This window comes from Dama dama, chromosome 17 (genome assembly GCF_033118175.1).
Source record: "Dama dama isolate Ldn47 chromosome 17, ASM3311817v1, whole genome shotgun sequence".
NCBI lineage: Eukaryota > Metazoa > Chordata > Mammalia > Artiodactyla > Cervidae > Dama > Dama dama.
Genome location: NC_083697.1, coordinates 29,200,532 through 29,220,196, shown reverse-complemented (window position 1 = coordinate 29,220,196; position 19,665 = coordinate 29,200,532). Strand labels below are relative to the sequence as shown.

The following is a 19,665-nucleotide window of genomic DNA, read 5'->3' as shown; positions in this document are numbered from 1 at the left end:
CCCTTACTAGCATGTGAAATGAGTGCAATTGTGCAGTAGTTTGAATATTCTTTGGCATTGCCCTTCTTTGGGATTAGAATGAAAACTGACCTTTTCCAGTCCTGTGGCCACTGCTGAGTTTTCCAGATTTGCTGGCATATTGAGTGTAGCACTTTAACAGTTCTTTTAGGATTTGAAATAGCTCAGCAAGGATTCTATCACCTCCATTAGCTTTGTTTGTAGTGATGCTTTCTAAGGCCCATTTGACTTCACATTCCAGGATATCTGGCTCTAGGTAAGTGATCACGCCATCACGGTTATCTGAGTCATTAAGATCTTTTTTGTATATTTATGTTCAGTATCGTTTTAGAAAGAATTAAAGGTGGTCTAAGGGGCTTATGAGGTGACTCAGTGGTAAAGAATCCTCCTGCCAGTGCAAGAGAACTGGGTTCAATCCCTGGGTCAGAAGGATCCCCTGGAGAAGGAAATGGCAACCCACTCCTTGCCTGGGAAAGTATTCTTGCCTGGGAAATCCCATGGATAGAGGAGCCTAATGTGCTACAGTCCAGGGAGTTGCAAAGAGTTAGACATGACTTCGGGACTAAAAACAATACTCAATTACTTTAAGACTGACATGGCTTATCTAATACATAGGAACAATGGAATAATGAATACAGTAAGTGCTCATGCAAAACAAAACCAAAAAGTAACCTGTAGATGAAAGAACAAACCCTAAAACTACTTTCCATAAGAGCCAAAGTTTGTGACTCTGACCAAGTACAAGGATTTGTTCAGTTCTTTTCCCTTTCCTTCCCAACCTGCCTGATATAATTGACTAGAATATTGTCTTAATAGTGTACAGTGAATTCATTTTATATACTGCAAAATGATGACCACCATAGCATTAGCTAACACCTCCATCATGTCAAAAAATTAACATTTTTGTGTGACAAGAACATACAATATTAATTCTCTTAGCAACTTTCAAGTTGCTATATATAATATATATGTAATACAGTACTGTTAAATAGTCATCTTGCTGCACATTGGATTCCCAGAACTTTTTCATCTTGTAACTGGAAGTTTGTACCCTTTGACCAACATCAGCATCTCTGAATTTCTTCCACTCCTCAGTCCCCGATAACCACCACTCAATTCTGTTTCTATGAATTGGCTTTTTTAAGAGTTCACATATAAGAATGATCACACAGTATTTGTCTTTGCTTATCTGACTTATTTCACTTGGCATAATGCCCTCAGAGTCTACTCATGTTGCCAGAAAAGGTAGGATTTCCTTCTTTCTCATGGGTGAATAGTATTACCTCATGTGTATATATATATATACAAACATATATGTCACATGTTCTTTATCCATTCCTAGAAACTTAGGTGGTTTCCATATCTTGGCCAGTGCAATGAACATGGAAGTGCGGCTATTTGGTTGAGATCATGATTTCATTTCCTTTGGATAAATACCCAGAAGTAGGAATGCTGAGTCATACAGTGGTACTATTTTTCATGTTTTGAGGAAGCTCCATACCGATTTCCATAATGGCTGCACCGATTTACATTTCCACCAGTTCTGCACAAGGCTTCTTTTTTCTCCATGACCTTATCTCTTACCTCTTGTCCTTTGATGATAAGCATTCTAACAGTTCCGAGGTAAGATCCTATTGTGGTTTTGATTTGCATTTCCCTGATGATTAGTGATGTTGAGAACTTTTTCATTTATCTGTTGGCCATTTTTATGTCTTCTTTGAGAAATGTCTGTTCAGGTCTTCTGACCATTTTTAATCAGATTATTTGGGACATTTGTCATTAAGTTGTGTGAGTTCTTTATATATTACAAATATTAACTTCTTGTCATATATATGATTTGCAAATATTTTCCCTCAACCCACAGGGTGACTTTTCATTTTGTTGGTTGGCCCTTTTGGTATGCGAAAGGTTTTTAGTCTGATGCAGTCCACGTTGTTTATTTTTGCTTTTGTTGCTTGTACTTTTACAGTCATATCCAAAATATCATTGCCAAGATGAACATGAGAGAGATTTTCCCCTGTGGTTTTTCAATCAGTCCTTGACTTAAGGGCCTGAACAGAAGTCCTATCTGCTTAGTCACTCAGTCATGTCTGACTCTTTGTAGCCCTGTGGACTGTAGCCCACCAGGCTCCTCTGTCTGTGAAATTCTCCAGGCAAGAATACTGGGGTGGGTTGCCATTTTGTCCCCCAGGGGATCTTCTAGACCCAGGGATCAAACCCTCATCTCCTGAATTGCAGGCAGATTCTTTGCCCACTGAGCCATTGTGGACAAAAGTCAGAACATCAGAAAATGAATGTTCTCCCTGTTTTCCCAATAGGCACTGCCCGTACACTTTTCAATCTTACTCTTGTAGTTTACAAAAAATATTCATTTTAATCCCGAAGATGAATCTATCAGAGGCGGCTGTGAAATTATGTTCTTATTGACAGAGAAGTTTTATCCCAGGAAAATAAGAGGGAAAATGGCACAAACATAGAGTTAGTAGTAAAAGAGTTTCTAGAATAATGAAGAACCAGGTAGAATCCCTGCAGTTGCATGTGAGATGATTGAAAAAAAACCCTTGCCTTTAGCTCCCCTCTCTCCTGCTCACAATCACCGAGTCCCTAAAGAAGAATGTTTGCTCCACTCATAGGAGAGGATCTTTAAGGCAATGAACACACTCTATTTTAGGAAAAGTAGCTTCTAGGTTTGCAGGGCAGCCCTTAAGAAAAGTGCTACTCTTAAATTCTCTTTTAAAAGCACATTTATTGGTGCTCCCTTTGGTGGCACATACACTAAAATTAGAACAATACAGAGAAGATTAGCACGGCCCCTGTGCAAAATGACATGCAAATTCATGAAGCATTCCATATTTTTTAAAAAATAAATAAAAGCAGATGTATTGAGCATTAGCTTGTTTTACCTTTCAGTTAAAAGGTAATAGATGTTTAGCGTAGAACTTTTGGAAAGCAAAGAAAGATCACAAATGAGTTAAAAGTGGAAATCCAGTTATGTATCATTTGCTCTTGCGTCCCTGGTTCTTAGAAAGAACTGCTAGGAAAGCATGTACCCTGCAGAGGCTAGAGATGGACTCAGGCAGAAGCAAACCATTGTTATGTTGGCCTCCAGCTTTGAGGCACCGATAACCAATGTAGATGCCTCAGGTGTTTGTTTGAGAAAGTGAAAGTGAAGTCATTCAGTCGTGTCTGACTCTTTGTGACCCCGTGGACTGTAGCCTACCAGGCTCCTCTGTCCATGGATTCTCCAGGCAAGAATACTGGAGTGGGTTGCCATTTGAAAGAGGCTCCCAAAAGAACTGGCCTCTGGGTTCCCACCCTGACTGTCAACTTCCGTGTGATTTAGGAAAGTTACTTAATCTTCTGTAACTCAGTTTCCATATGGGTGGATGTTTTTTCTCCTCGTCGTGAAGTTGCGAGGATTAAGTAAAACAATACGTGTGAAGTAGCAAGAATGGTGGCTGGAACACTGTAAATACCACATTAGCACTAAGTTGTAGTGGTTTTCCTGGTCATAGTAGTTAAAGTTTCCATCTCAATTCATAACAAACTCGTGAACCTTGACTTCTCTTTCCTGGTTGTCTCCTCATTAAGGAAAAACTACGCCAACTACGAGATTGCATTGTTGGGAAAAGGCCAGAAGAAGAAAATGTCTACAGTAAGTAATATTTGCCTGCTCTTCAAAAATAATAGAGTGATGAAGTGGAAAAAGCAAGAATGGTGAAGTAAAACAGGCCTGAGTTCAAATTTACATCCAGTCACTTCCTAGCTGCTTAAATTGGAGAATGTCTTACTCCTTGGTACTTAGGGTCCTTATCTGCAAAACAAGAATAATTATATATATACCTGGAAGTAGTTGTACAAGTTAATACATAAAATACTTTTCACCTTCTCTGACCCATAATGTAAATGCTAGTTACTTCCTTTCCTTTGATTTCTATATAACTTGAAAATAAGATAATTCTGCTTTAGTTTTGTGTGTGTGTATATAAGTCTTAATACAGGGTATTAAATTGCTAAAGAGTCACACTTTTTTTTAATAAGGTAGAATATTCTCAATATAGTCAATTCTCACAGTTGTCCACATGTGGATCATTTTAAATTATAAATCTCATGTTGCCTTCCCCTGAAGCTAGCATGCTTCTTCTCAACACAGATTCCTCTTGCTAATAATTAGCAGTTGCTCCCAGGGGGAAAAAACACTCATTTTAATGTTAACACAAACCAAACATTATTAAGATGGTAAATCTTCTCCAAAGATAAACAACACATTCCAAAATTGAAAATAAATTATGTTGTCATTCTCTGACCACCCTATTCCCAAGTCCCTACTCCTGCATAGATAATTAAAAACTGACAACTACTAGTAAAGTTTGAAAGCCTCCATCTCTTCTATTTTCAATAATACTGCATAACTTTTAGATAGTACTTCATGGTGAAATTCATTATGTTAAAATTCATTTTCTTTTTATATTATTGGATTGTTATCTACTTCTTCATAGAGAACTCTTTAAGCTCTCTTAGAAATGTTTTCTAAAACATAAATATACTTCCTAAAATAATTAAGGTCCTAAACCCAAAACTAATTTACAAATAACTGAGTTCTACAAACCTACATTCTAATGTGGAATAAGAGTAAAATTTTTTAAATGTATAAAATTATAAAATATATAAATAATTTCACTAAGGAACATTAAATAGTAGTAGTAGCTAATATTTATTGTCTTATCTCCTATGCACAAAATTATCACATTAATAACCCTTTGAGATAGGCATTAGTCCCAATTTATAATAAGGAAACTGAGAATCTGAGAAACTAAGAAGCCTATAAACACACAGATTAGAGATTATAGCCCATGTCTATTGGAATCCAAAGTTAACACTCTTAATCGTTGGTGTCTTAATTAGGAATCAACTAGTTCTTCTTTCAGCTAAAATGGAATAAGCAGTACCAGACAAACCCTCCCACTGTAAGGATACAAATAATAGGCAAAAAAAATATGAAGCAACTGATTTCAGGGAGTAAATGATAGGCAGACTGAGACTGTAATCCTAGAGAAAAACAAAATATGTGAGATGTCTCTCACCATCACCCACAAGATGATTTTCTGACTACAGTCTGTGCAAAGAGGTCAAACTGAGGTGGCAAAGGTCAGAGTTCAGGGCAGCCAGAGCTGCTGGAATGTGTGTGGTGGGTCACTGAAGGGGAGGTGGCCTCAGGGGGAGGGAGGGACTCCACAAGTCTGGCTCAGAGAAGAGCTGTACTGAATGTGTGCAGACAAGACCCCTGGAAGCATGTAAGATAGCAGCTTTTAGGGCTGTGAAGGCAGAACAGACACGCTGAAGGTTGGCCAAAGCCAGGGCAAAGCCAAACTGGGAATGTTTGATTGAGTCCTGCCCTGCCAGAGAGGAAAGGTCTCCTAACACTTTGTTAAAATGCCTGGCATCCTGCTGTGACACCCCAGAGATGTCAAGAGTAAGGACCATGACTTAGAGCAAGACCTACTCTAGACTTGCCCCAGCAAAGCCTAGAACCAAACGCCTACAAGAGCCCGGTGGAAAATGGAACTTATAGGCTTGGTCTTACTGTTGTTGTTTAGTGGCTAAGTCGTGTCTGACTCTTTTGCCACCCCCATTTCCTAGCCAAGAATACTGGAGTGAGTTGCCACTTCCTTCTCTAGGGGCTCTTCCCAACCCAGGAATCGAACCCACGTCTTCTGCATTGTAGGCAGATTTTTTTTTTACTGTTGAGTCATCAGGGAGGTTCTACTGAGAGTCTTAGCAAACATATTGAGCTTTGTATAGGTCGACACTGAAAAAAAGCAGAAAACCAAGCCTACCACAGGTTCATGACAGTAATCAAACTGCCTTGTAAGACAAGAACCTATATTCATCAAAGGAATATAGAATATGAATATGAATATAGAATCCAAAATATGCTACAGATTATCTTTAAAATCCAGTATTCAGGGTTTTTTTTTTTTTTTAATGAGGTACAAATAAAAAGAAAATGCAATTCACAGAAAAGAAATAAGAAAGCATCAATAAAAACTGAACATGAGATAGTCCTTTTGTTGACCTTAACAAAATTAATGAAAAATATGGTTTTAAAGAGTGAATAAATATGAAATTTCAACAGGATAATTGAAACTATATAGAAGAACCAGATGGAAATTTATAGAAATTAAAATTACAATAAAAGAAATGAAAAATTTATCAGAAGAACTTATCAGCAGATTGGATGTAGCAAAAGTAAGAGTTAATCAACTTAAAGACAGATCAATAGAAGTTATCCAATATGATAAAAAAGGAGATAAAAAAACTTAAAAATGAGTGGAGCCTCAAGACATGTAGGACATAACACAGTCTAGCATGCACGTAGTCAGAGTCCCAGAGGATAAACTAGTGATTTTGGGCAAAACATTTTAAAATAAATAATAGTCAGATATTTTCCAAATTCAATGTAAACTACCTCCATACTGTCCCAACAACGTTAAAAAAAAACTCCAGTTAGCCTGTTAAGCTGAACTATATTTGAGCACTTGTGGTCAAGCTACTTCAGTCAAGGTAAATTCTTGATAGCATCCAGAGAAAAAGACATATATCAAGAGAAAAGCATAAATGTATTCCATATTCACTAATTTCTTGTCAGAAACATGGAGGACTAAAGACAGTGCAATAATATCTTTGAAAGTGCTAAAATAAAAACAAATGACCACTTAGAATTGTATATCCAAGAAAAATAACCTTCAAAAATTTGTTGAAACTGAGACATTTTCAGATAATTGAAATCAGAGAATTCATAGACAGGAAAATTGCAATGTAAGAAATGCTAAAGAATGTCATAGAATGTGTATGAATTGTACCGTATGTAATTATTTCTGAATGAGGTTTTTTTTTTTAAATACTTGAATAGCTCAGGCTAAAAGAATATCAAGGCTGAGTAGGAAGCTATTATTAAGCGTCAAATATATCTAAAATTGTGATAATGTGGGACAAACATCGGAAGGAAAAAAAGACATAGTTTCACACTTAGTGATAAAAGTAATAAAAGACATAGTTACACACTTAGTGGCCGGAGGTGTTTTTTTAAATCAGACTGTGAAACTTCATAGTCATCTGAAGACAAGAAGTAGTCAAAGGATAAGAAGAAAGGACCCTAAGATAAATATGGAGCAAAACTCAGTAGAATGTGCTTTTCTTTTTTGTCTTGTAGATAAGCTCACCATTGTGCACCATCCAAATGGTAAGTGGTGTTTATTGAAGAATTTAGGACTAAAACAAAGCCCAGAATAAACCAACTTTTATATCAATGTAAACCTAATGTGATTAGGCTGGTCAGTGTAAAAACTCGCAGAGATTTTATATTTATATGTAAAACAATTTGATATCCAAAATAAATGTGACGTGATTCTAGAATTGCAATGCCAGAGGCAATGTGATATGGTAAAAGGAGCATGCACTTTGAACTCTGACTTGGCTGTTCAAACTTAACTAGCTGTGACCTTTGACAAGTCACTTAAACTCTTTATGCCTCAGTTCCCTCATATGTAGAATATAGGTAAGAATTCTATCATGGGGAATTGCTATAATGACTGATGATGATTGATGTAAATGGCATTAACTTGGTAAGTGGGAAACGTTGATAGAGCAAATGAACTTAGAATAAAACTTGATAGTTGGAAGGGTTCACTTTAGTGTGATGAGAGAGAAATGTGTGCAGAAAGTGGGGAGGGCAGAGAGGAGCTGCAGGCCAGCTGGGAGCTGTCTAAAGAGCTGTGAGCTCTGCCCCCAGCCTGAAGCAAGGCAGACTGTGGGAACTGCAGAAGCAATAGAACAAAGTGTGTGGCTGGATAGAAAGTCAGAAACTTGTGATAGAAGCAGGAAGTGGCATGGGCCACAGTGCAGTGGTAGGAGCAAACTTGTTAAAAAATGTGCTTTGCAATTACCTGATCCTGGTAAATGGGGAAGAAAAGAAGGCAAAATCAAGTGGAGGTTGTTATCCATGGTGTTGGATAGTTTCTGGGCTCATCATCTCCTCAGTATGTGGGTATGAGAAATTAATACATTAAATATTAATACAAATTAATACATAATTGCCAAGGATGCCTTTTCAATATGCACATTTTATCTCTTTAGTGTTTTTTATCTTTACCCATATCCTACTGTTTGCATATATATTTTTTAAATGCTGAATAAAGGAGTTATTAAATTTGTGAATGAGTAAAGAGTAACAGAGTTGTATTTCTAGGTAACGAAAGTGTCCACAGTGAAAGTATGTTATATAACATACCCTTTGGCAGTAAGGTGGGTTGTATTTATCTTCATTTTTATAAAATACAAAGAACTTATTTGTTGAGAAAGAACGTGAAAGCCTTCTATCCTGACTATGCTTTGAAACATTCCAACAGACATGAACTAAATAGGTTACATACGCATTTGTGTGCGAAACACACAAGCAGTAATTTTAAAAACATAGCTATTTGGAAAAAAGCGAAAAAAGAACTCAAAGGAGAAAGGCACTGAAGCTAACATGTGCACAAACATGTACAGACCAAATAAATTGTAGAGGAGTTATAAACACATCTTTAGCAAAAGGAATATGATGAGTCGATTTGACCCACAGTTTATATATCCTTGAAATCTAGTTTTAGGAAAAAATATAATGTGAAAATATTGTTCATATAAATATGTGTTGCTTCACTTTGTAGTGTTAACTGAAAGTAAATTGCTAACGAAAAGCTAAAAATAACCCTAAAGAAAGGGTGCAAATGGAAAAGCCAAGACCAGTTCAAGACAATATCCTTGATGTCCTGACCACACACTTTTCTGCATAAACAATTGTACTATTCCCACTATCTACATATGTGATGTAGGAAATTTGCACTATTACACAAGAACATGTGGCAGCTGGATTTCTTGCTAAAATCCTGAGTTAGGGCCCATAACAGACTAGTTTTTGTTTACCAAATTTCGATAACCCTTTAAGTTCTCCCATCCTTCAATACATCATAACATAAAAGTTATGTTATGTTAAATACATAAACATAAAAGTCATTCACTCTTAAGAACTGCTTGAAGTATTTGCTTTTCTGGATCATTCTGTGGACCACCGGTGAGCTATAGACTGAATGGGTCTGTAGCACATAGACTCATGAGACCCATTCGACTGTCGCAGAATTGTGAGGTACCATCTAGCTCAGGAGTTTATGAAAATATCTTTGTCAAGCAAAGTTCCTTCTACAAGATCCGAAGGACTATTTTAAGAGCAAGCTTTTGGGTAAGAGGAAAATAATGTAAATTCCCAACACTTATTCTCCCTCAAAAAGGAACTAAAACTTAAACGCAAGGACATTGACGTGGTTGAACTTGACAGTGATTCTTTCCTTTACGATGGAGGACTCTCTTGCCAGTTGCCTCTGCAAAGCTGTTCTCAGCTGACTGCGAAAGGCAACTATGACTTTGTCATGTTTCTTTGTTCAGCCTTAAAATGGAGAAATGCTAACTCTGCGTATTTTTTCCTTAGCTTCCTGCTCGACCCCAGGTGGAAAAAGATTTTGGTTTCTGTTGCAGGAAAGATCACTAAAGATGGTAAAATATCAGCTATATATCAAGCATATTTTTTAGAAAACCTAAAGCAGGCTTATTAGGAACTTGAAAGATCATTTGTCTAACAAATGGAATACCTTAAATATTTCATTGTCTTCTCCTGAAAGGATAAACATGTGTATTTTTCAAGCTAAAGGTGATTGTTCCTTAGAAAGATTTATATGTAGGGGTGATTTTATACTAGCTAATCAATTTCAGTTGATGATTATTCACTAATACATTTCCAACGATCTTATTTTCAGGTTATTATAATGAAACTCAAGAATCTGCAGACACTTTCTGGGTGAAGCAAGCTTGCATTTGGATTGCCTGCTGTCTCAGGACAAATCTTTGCTATGAAAGCAGAAGCAAGTTTTGAATTTCAGAATGTTATTGCCACAGTTTATTGGCATTGTACCTGCTTCAAATGAGCATATCAAGATTAAGTTTGAATGCTATAGAGCAGTTGCATTCTTTGAAAATTCTTGCATTTTACCAGGCACTTTGCCTGTGAAGCAGGTATTTCCAATTTTTAAAATTAAAAACAAGAGCAGAGAAGTTAAATGCTCTGTAGCAAAGTTATTGGGCCTATTTAAGGGGCTAACCTTATAGTTTACTCCTCCTACACTGAGAATAAACATAGAAAAATACAAATTTGTTTTATACATATTGGTTTTTCCAGTGGATAATCTATTTTCTGAATTTCTCACATTCAAAACTCTAATTGTTATTATCAGATCGTGCTTACAGCAACCTTCCATTTTTCAGAACCTGTTTGCATATAACCTTGAGAATATTATTTTTTTAACTTTCTATATCTCAAATTAACATACATTTTCACAACCTATATTCTTTATTAACAGGCCTACAATTTCATCAACCAATTTCTTAGAAGCAATTTATGAACTTAAAATAGAATGCAGTTTTACCATTCTATGATTTCTGCCCACAGTTGCTACAAATAAAATGAATGTTTAAAGCTGTGTCTGACTTTTCAAAACAAATGTATGAAATTAACCTCTGAAGTCTTCTGCTTACTAGTTTACAGAGAGAATTCCACCAAGTTTTTTAATAATTTCACTGTGTAGGGCTCATAAAATAAACACACAAATTATTTTTTACTAGCTTCTCAACAGTGAGTGATAGGAATATCCAGTATTGTAAAGTAATTAGCCTCCAATTAAAATAAATTAATTTTTAAAAATACATGCATACTATATATACTTAATACATACAGTAATGGAAATTTTAAATACATGTAACCACCATTCCTAATGTGATTTATAAGAAAAAAATGGAATTCAATAAACAATTCAGGATAAAAAAATAATAATAAAGTGATTCTGCAAAACACTGCCCATAAGTTTCTCATGACCATTAACAATCTCAAACTCAAGTTTTAAAAAATAATATAGTTGTTTGATCAGTCCCTAATAGGAGGTGATTTTTGATTATGACATTTGGAAATTCGGTTCATAGTTTCACTTTTAAGTTTTCAAGAAATGGAATGCTCCCATTTGGTGCCTCAGATGGTAAAGAATCCACCTGCAATGCAGGAAACCTGGGTTCGATCCATAGGTTGGGCAGATCCCCTGGAGAAGGGAATGGCTATCCACTGCAGTATTCTGGCCTGGAGAATTCTGTGGACAGAGGAGCTTGGCAGGCTACAATCCATGGGTTCACAGTGAGTCAGACACAACTGAGCAACTTTCATTTTCATTTCTGTGGATTGTCCCACCCAAAGAGTCAGGAAAGCAATAGGAAATTGACTGCTTTTCTGTAATTTTCTAAATCTGTAAAATTCAAGTGTGACTGTTATCTCTATTGGGCTTCCCCGATAGCTCAGCAGGTAAACAATCCTCCTGCAGTGCTGGAGACACAGGCTCAATCCCTGGATTGGAGAGATCCCCAACCCGCTCCAGTATTCTTGCCTGGGAAATTCCATGAACAGAGGAGCCTCATGGGCTACAGTCCATGGGGTTGCAAAGAGTTGGACACAACTGAGTGCCAACATGCTCTGTATCTCTAAAGTGAGAATTTCCACAGGCCTGTGACTACTGTGTACAGTTCTACTGTCGACTTTATTCTTATTAAAAATGTGAAATCCAGTAACAGGTAAAATGTCAACTCTTCTAATTACAAAGGGACTAGATCATTTCTTACCTGAGACTCTATTAAGGGTGGAAGTGGGAGTTAAAGCATAAATGTTATTCAGTCTTTGAACATAGAAAGAAATCTAAAGTCAGGACATGCAAGTCTACCTTCTGAACTGGGCTAATTTAGAATGAAATGATAGGAAAAAGACCTTTAATCATCTCTTCCCTAGAGTTCTGGCCCTTGAAATGTTTTGACTTTGTCATCACAAAGAAAGGAAGAAAAAGAAACCTAAAAATAACTGAGGTCCCCACTATGCCTCCTAGGCCATGGCTCCTCCCCTGCTTGACCTACTGGGGCTCCCCAAGTGGCATTCGTGGTAAAGAATCCACCTACCAGTGCAGGAGACACAAGAGACTCGGGTTCGATCCCTTGGTTGGGAAGATCCCCTGGAGGAGGAAGTGGCAACAACTCCAGTATTCCTGCCTGGAAAATTCTATGGACAGAGGAACCCGGTGGGCTACAGTCCATGGGGTCACACAGAGTTGGACACAACTGAGGACAGAAGAGAGTTTAGAATCAGGGGCTCAGAAAGGAGTTCACATCATGCCTGTGGCATGGAAGGGAGAGGTGAAAAGTGGAGCAATGCCAAAGCAGATGAAGGGTAATCCAGATTTAGGAATGATCCCAACTGAATCCACAGGCTCTTCATTGGCACTTGGGCTTCCCTAGTTGTGACATGCAGTCTTAGTAGCCCTGAAGCATATGGGATCTTAGTTCCTTAACCCGGGGATCCAACCCACATCCCCTGCTTTGGAAGGTGGATTCTTAACCACTGGATCACCAGGGAAGTTCCAGGGGCTATATTTTTAATTTCTGGGCTTTACCCCTAACTTACAGAATGCTCTCCATCAAATCTGAGCCACTTACAGAAGCTTTTTTTTCGTGTTGGAAGAGATCAGATATCTAGACTAGTAACCTCTGTTCAGTTCAGTTCAGTTTAATCGCTCAGTCGTGTCCGACTCTTTGTGACCCCATGAATCACAGCACACCAGGCCTCCCTGTCCATCACCAACTCCCAGAGTTTACTCAAACTCATGCCCATTGAGTCGGTGATGCCATCCAGCCATCTCATCCTCTGTCATCCCCTTCTCCTCCAGCCCCCAATCCCTCCAAGCATCAGGGTCTTTTCCAATGAGTCAACTCTTCGCATGAGGTGGCCAAAGTATTGGAGTTTCAGCTTCAGCATCAGTCCTTCCAATGAACACCCAGGACTGATCTGCTTTAGGATGGACTGGTTGGATCTCCTTGCAGTCCAAGGGACTCTCAAGAGTCTTCTCCAACACCACAATTCAAAAGTATCAATTCTTCGGCATTTAGCTTTCTTCACAATCCAACTCTCACATCCATACATGACCACTGGAAAAACCATAGCCTTGACCAGATGGACCTTTGTTGGCAAAGTAATGTCTCTGCTTTTTATTTTTTTTTCTCTGCTTTTTAGTATGCTATCTAGGTCGGTCGTAACTTTCCTTCCAAGGAGTAAGCGTCTTTTAATTTCATGGCTGCAATCACCATCGGCAGACTAGTAGACTAGGAAGTTATAAACTTTCCTTGGCGATTTCAGGCATTTGTTTAAGAGCCCTAGTCACTGCCAGGAAGGGAAGACCTGCATGGGAAATCTGATGATTTTGTGCCGATTCTGGAAGCCTGAGCAACCAGTTGCTAACACACCCTACTTTTCCCATCATCCCTTCCTCAGTTTGGATTCATTCCTAAGTCGTTGCTCTTAACGTACACAAGAATTAGCCCCTCCCTCAAGTTTTTAAATTTATTTGACTCCAACTTCTAGAGAAATCTGGATTGGAATTAAATGTTACCATAAGAATTTTACATTTAATATTCACTTTTTTTCTACTTAGTTTTCTGGTTTAAAAAAGCATCATCTAGACAAGGGCTTCTCACCTGGGGCATTTGGCAATATCTGGAGACATTTTCATTGCCGTAACTGTGGAGAAGGTGCTCTTGGCATGTAGAGTGTTGAGACAAGGGTTGCTAATAAGTATGCTATAATCCAGAAGACAAAGAATTATCTCATCCAGAATATCAACAGTGCGAGATTGGGAAACTCTGATCTACACTATAAATTAAATGGGATCAACACTTAAAAGAATGTTGTTAAAAGTAAAAACAGTTAATTTTATATGGAATTTTCTGAAAGTGGAACCCCCATGACAGTATAAATCAATGTTTTTATTTTGAAGTACATATGGCATAACTTAAATGGACCATCAAAAACTCAAGAAAATGGATGACTCTAATACATTTTCATAAATCAAACAGATTATTCTACCAGGGGAGACTCCAGTTTTTAGAAAAAAAAAAACTGTTCTCAGTATTGTTCTAAAGAAAATGACCTTGTAACTTGAGTCACGATTATATCCTATTCGTGCTCTTAAGTATTTGCTCACCTGAGTTCCTTCTTATAATGCTCAGGAGGTCTGATTTTAATAACTTGGACTTCCCTGAATTTTTATGCTTAGAAAAGCATATTGCTTTTCTAAATTGGTAAATATTTCCGGAAAGTAGTCTGCTCCTGAACCTGATCTAGTAGCTCTCAGCCAGTTAACGCAGGGCTGGTATGAGACCCCACTTGCTGTCTTTCCATAACCGTACCTGCCAACCATACTTGTTGGCCTGCCTTATTTTGTGGGGCTGACATCTAAGGCAAGGACTGCCACACAGAAGACAGCACAAGCAAGGTTCTAAACACAATAGACTTGGAACTTCTCTGGCAATCCAATGGTTACGACTCCCCACTTCTGCTGCTCGGGGCACGGGTTCAGTCCCTCATCAGGGAGATCCTGGAGCTCTCACAAGCTGTGCAGTGGGGCCAATAAATAAATAGGCCTCAAATTTATAAATTACAGCATATGATTTCCTCAGTATTCTCATCTTCAAAATGCAGATTCTTACATAATTTCACAGGTATTAAATGACTTCATGTACTTACATGCATTCAGAAGTGTGAGCTTTAGGACTTATCTAGTTTGAATTTGGCCTCAGCTATATCCCAGCTATCTAAACGTAGCCAGTTTTTCAGTTTCCCTGGGCCCTAGTTAATCATTAGTAAAGTAGGGTTATCAATACCAACATCACCACAGGTGGTTTGAGAATTAAAAGTAAAAAAATAAAAATTTATCATCCAAAGAAGACACTTCTAATGGTAAAATGAAGTATTGCTAATGATTATGATTTTTTAAAAAGCAGGCATAAACTTGGACTACCTTCAGCATAAGCTGAGATATATCATCACTCTTCTTAAATGAGATATAGATGCTTAGTACATTTTTGGTTCCAAATGAATGCTCAGTGAAGATAGTTGGCAAAAGATAATCCTCTTTGAAATGTGAATACAGTGTGATACACTAGTCTAACTTGTTGTCTGACTGGCTCTTAGGCACTGGGTTACAGCATATGATTCAAATCCATATCATTATTTAGAAAACCAATGATTTAAAAAATGTTGACTGACCATCTGGATCACCCATAACCATCAGCAGCCTCAAGTAGAAAATCTATCAGTGGTACAGTACTGTACTTTCCAAACTGTGTTACAAGGAACTCATGAATATTCAATTAAAAAGGGTTTCTGTGATCCAGTGAGGTGGGGAAGTGCTATGTATTTTAGTCTCTCTTAGAAGAGCATATTAGACATCCAAGTATTGAAGACTTATCCTGCAATAAAGAAATCTATACAGTTTGAAAAACACTGGCTTACATTTTATGTATACATAATCTGGTCTCATTTTCCACTTAATGGGAGAAGGAAAACTGGCTGAAAGATGCTTGCTGTAATATGTTGAGATGGAGTCTGAAACCAGAGTTCAGTTCAATGGGAAACTGAAGATCAGTGGTTATCAAGATCAATCAGCGATGTTTGTCAAGGAGAATGGTGGGGGATGGTAAGGGTTGTGAGTATATGCATGAGACTTATTTGGCACTCGGTATTTGCACTTGGTTAGCAAAAAGCTACTTCCTTGGTGGCTCAGATGGTGAAGAATCTGCCTGCAATGCAGGAGACCTGGGTTGGGAAGATCCCCTGGAGTGGCTGCCCACTCCTGGAATATTCTTGCCTGGAGAAGTCCATGGAAAGGAGCCATGGGGTTGCAAAGAGTCAGACACAACAGTGCCTAAAGCTTTCACAGCACTAGCAAACAGTGAAAGAATAAGTCCTGAATTTTGCAAATGATAAAAGTTGGTTTCAGTCAGAATAAAGATCACTTGTCTTCAAACAAATGAATTAGTGAACGGATTTCTGAATACAACACTGTAGTTTCTATTGTATGATTTTTGGTATAACTTTAAATCAACATTAAATTTTGTTTCTGTCAGAACTAAGGTAAGACCACTCAGAGATGTTATGCAGTGAAGTGTATCAAACAGGAAAGCAATTTCTGAGTCCACGGAAATGAGTGGGATAGTTTTAGCTCAATTTGTTTTCTGTTGCCATAGGTGATCCTTGGAGAGAGAAATTATCCTTAGCAAATTAACCAACAATGTCCGATGGATTATTTCTTTATTTCTCAGGGTAAGGACGGACATGTTAATTCAACTATGATAAAAAGTACTACAGTTTTGCCTCTAGTACTTTCTCTTTTCTTCACTTGAGAAAAAGAAAGACAAGGGATGTGGGAAAGTGTAAGCTGAGGCTGTGTTCATGCTTGGTACTCAGTGAAAGCATCTGCAGTCACTAAGGAGCCTTAAGCATCCTTGCAGGACACTGACGTTTGTCGTAATGTTGCAAAATGAGATGTTTTGTAACTCAGACATGGCAAGTCCTGCCCAGTACCTCCCAGATATTCTGCATTAGCAGACATGCAGGATCCCAGCAGAAGACTTGTTACTAAGATTGACACTGAAGGACATAAGAACCTTACTTATGATCGCCATATGTTTTCTTCACCCTGACTTCCATATGTTATAGTGCTGTGACTATATTTTATTTTGTAAGAACACTTATATAAGATCTGCCCTTTTAGCAAATTCTTAAGTGTATAATACATTGTTATTAACTAGGTACAATGCTGTACAGCAGATCTCTAGAGCTCCTTTTTAGTGAAATGTTTATACACCTTTGCAACTGGAGTTTGGTCTCAGATTATCTTTCAGGGTTTAACAAAACAACTCATCTATATCCATAAGAACTATTTGCTTCATCACCTTCTTGAAAAGCATAATAGAGAAGCAAGCATTATGCTTTCCTGTAGAATAAGCTAGTTCTTCAGCCAGGAAAGCAAATGTTCATTAAGTTTCTGTTTGTTTCAGCCTCTGAAATGGAAATGAAACAGCAGAATTCTTTGGAATGTGACAGAAAAATATTTCCCAAAAACATCTTTTAAAACCGCAGTAGAGTAGCAATAGTTTAAGACCAGAGAGAAGAGCAAGTCTAAAAGCCCCATGGCAGGAGGAAACAAAGAGCATCTGAGAAGCTAAAACCCTCAGGATGCCCAGAGCACAGACAGCAAAGGGAACACAGACTATGGTAAGAATAGATTGTGCAGGGCAATAGTAAGGATTTTTTCCAGAAAACAATGGAAGTCATTAATAAAGAAGATGAGACATTTGCATTTTGAAATGAACACTTCAGCCGCACTAGGGACAACAAACTGGAGAGAATATAACAAACCAGATAGAATTTATTGTCCAAGAACAAAGCCTCCTATTTGTTGCTAGTGTTGAAGCTACATGTGTTCTATGCTATACAATGAATTGCCAAAAACTTAGTAGCTTAAAACAAAACATTTGTGATGTTACAGTTTTGATGGGTCATGGACCTGGCCATAGCTTAGTGGGGCCCTCTGTTTAGGATCTCATAAGGATACAAGGGAGAGGTTAGTTCAGTTCAGTCACTCAGTCGTGTCCGACTCTTTGCGACCCCGTGAATTGCAGCACGCCAGGCCTCTCTGTCCATCACCAACTCCCAGAGTTCACCCAAACCCATGTCCATCAAGTCAGTATTGCCATCCAACTACCTCATCCTCTGTCGTCCCCTTCTCCTCCTGCTCTCAATCTTTCCTAGCATCAGGGTCTTTTCAAATGAGTCAGCTCTTTGCATCAGGTGGCCAAAGTATTGGAGTTTCAGCTTCAACCTCAGTCCCTCCAATGAACACCCAGGACTGATCTCCTTTAGGATGGACTGGTTGGACCTCCCTGCAGTCCAAGGGACTCTCAAGAGTCTTCTCCAACACCACAGTTCAAAAGCATCAATTCTTTGTCTCTCAGCTTTCTTTATAGGAGAGGTAAACCAGACTGAATTTTCATCTGGAGGCTCAAATGGGAAATAATCTGCTTTCAGGTTGTTAACAGAGCACATGACTAAGGGCACCTCATTTTTCTGGTTGGAGGCCACCCTCAGTCCTAGAGACCTCATGCAAGTACTTGCCACATGTTGTACTGTTTTTCAGATGCTCAGTTGTGTCCAACTCTTTGCGACCCCATGGACTGCAGCATGCCAAGCTTCCCTGTCCTTCACTATCTCCTGGAGTTTCCTCAAACTTATGTCCATTCAGTCAGCAATGCCATCCAGCTAACACATCCTCTGTCACCCGCTTGTCCTCCTGCCTTCAATCTTTCCCAGAATCAGGGAGTTTTCCAATGAGTCAGTACATTGCATCAGGTGGCCAAAGTACTGGAGCTTCAGCTTCAGCATCAGTCCTTCCAATGAATATTCAGGGTTGATTTCCTTTAGGATTGACTGGTTTGATTTTCTTGCAGTCCAAGGGACTCTCAAGAGTCTTCTTGTCACATGGATGTCATCAGTGTGACATCGTGTCATCAATGCTTACTCCATCAAGCCCACAAGAGCCTCTCATTTCAGGAGGGCACAGCCCCTCATTTACAGCTTTTACCTGAGAGAGACAGGCTCACCCAAGATATGTATTTTTATTATCTGAAGTTGAACTGATTTGGGACCTTTAATTACATCTGAAAAACCTTTCACTTTCCCATATTCTGCCATGTAGGAGGAAGTAAAAATTCCTGCCTACCCACACTGGGGAAAATAGTTAACACCAAGTGTGGCCACCAGGGGGCAGGAATCACAGTGCTGCCTTAGAATTACGTCCACCACACCACCAAATGCTTACATTTAATATAACAAACTATTGAAAACTAGTTCCAGGTACAGTGAGACTTTCCCACACAGACCTGATCTTTGCATGTTAATAAGAACATTACTGAGAGAAGATTCCTTTCCTCGAGATATCCGTAATGCTTCTCCATAAATACGTTAGTCGCTCATTCGTGTCCAACTCTGTGTGACCCCGTGGACTGTAGCCTGCCAGGCTCCTCTGACCATGGAATTCTCCTGGGAAGAATACTTGAGTGGATAGTCATTCGCTTCTCCAGGGGATCTGCCCAACACAGGCATCAAACCCGGGTCTTCTGCATTGCAGGCAGATTACCGTCTGAGCCACCAGGTAAGCCCGAGTCTTCTCCATACTACACATTTATTCCATTTCTTCTATCATCCACCAAGAAATAACTGCCCTGTATTCCTTTGATATGTTTCGGGAAATTGTAATATCTCCCTTAGTGTTTTCTGGTTCTTTTCCCAACTGCATCTGCTTTTACATTTGTGTTAACTAAGTGTTTTTCCCCAACATAACAGTCCCTTAGTATAGCTACATGTTGGGCATGGAAATAGACAGGGGAGCCAAAAGAGGGTGTGAATAATATGTTGTCAGTATGACTTTTTTGAACTCTGTAAGTTTCCAATGTATTTGCCTATGTGGGATTCCTCTGAATTATGCAAACCCAACATGGTATCCAACACTGTTAGCAATGTACTCAAAACAACCAAAAATTTCAGGAAACCAAAATTTCATCTTCTAATTTTTAAATCACTCATTATTTTCCTGATAATCAAAGTAGCACTTTAACTCCTATTTAACACTCAGTACAATT

General features: G+C 38.4%; 1 protein-coding gene and 1 non-coding gene across 3 annotated transcripts in view; both read left to right on the top strand.

Annotated features, from left to right (window-relative positions):
- The window catches only part of BANK1 (B cell scaffold protein with ankyrin repeats 1), a 311,689-nt gene extending 301,103 nt beyond the window's left edge, over positions 1–10,586 (top strand). For both annotated transcript variants that reach the window (XM_061164327.1, XM_061164326.1), the window contains exons 13-17: positions 3,610–3,673; positions 7,232–7,261; positions 8,267–8,322; positions 9,542–9,606; positions 9,867–10,586. In XM_061164327.1, coding sequence (XP_061020310.1) covers positions 3,610–3,673; positions 7,232–7,261; positions 8,267–8,322; positions 9,542–9,601 — 210 coding nt within the window. In that variant the 3' untranslated portion in view covers positions 9,602–9,606; positions 9,867–10,586. The remainder of the gene's footprint in view (positions 1–3,609; positions 3,674–7,231; positions 7,262–8,266; positions 8,323–9,541; positions 9,607–9,866) is intronic.
- On the top strand, positions 2,770–2,875 carry LOC133071987 (U6 spliceosomal RNA). Its single transcript, XR_009696600.1, has one exon. It is a non-coding gene; the product is annotated as a U6 spliceosomal RNA (small nuclear RNA).
- Positions 10,587–19,665: the final 9,079 nt, after the last annotated feature.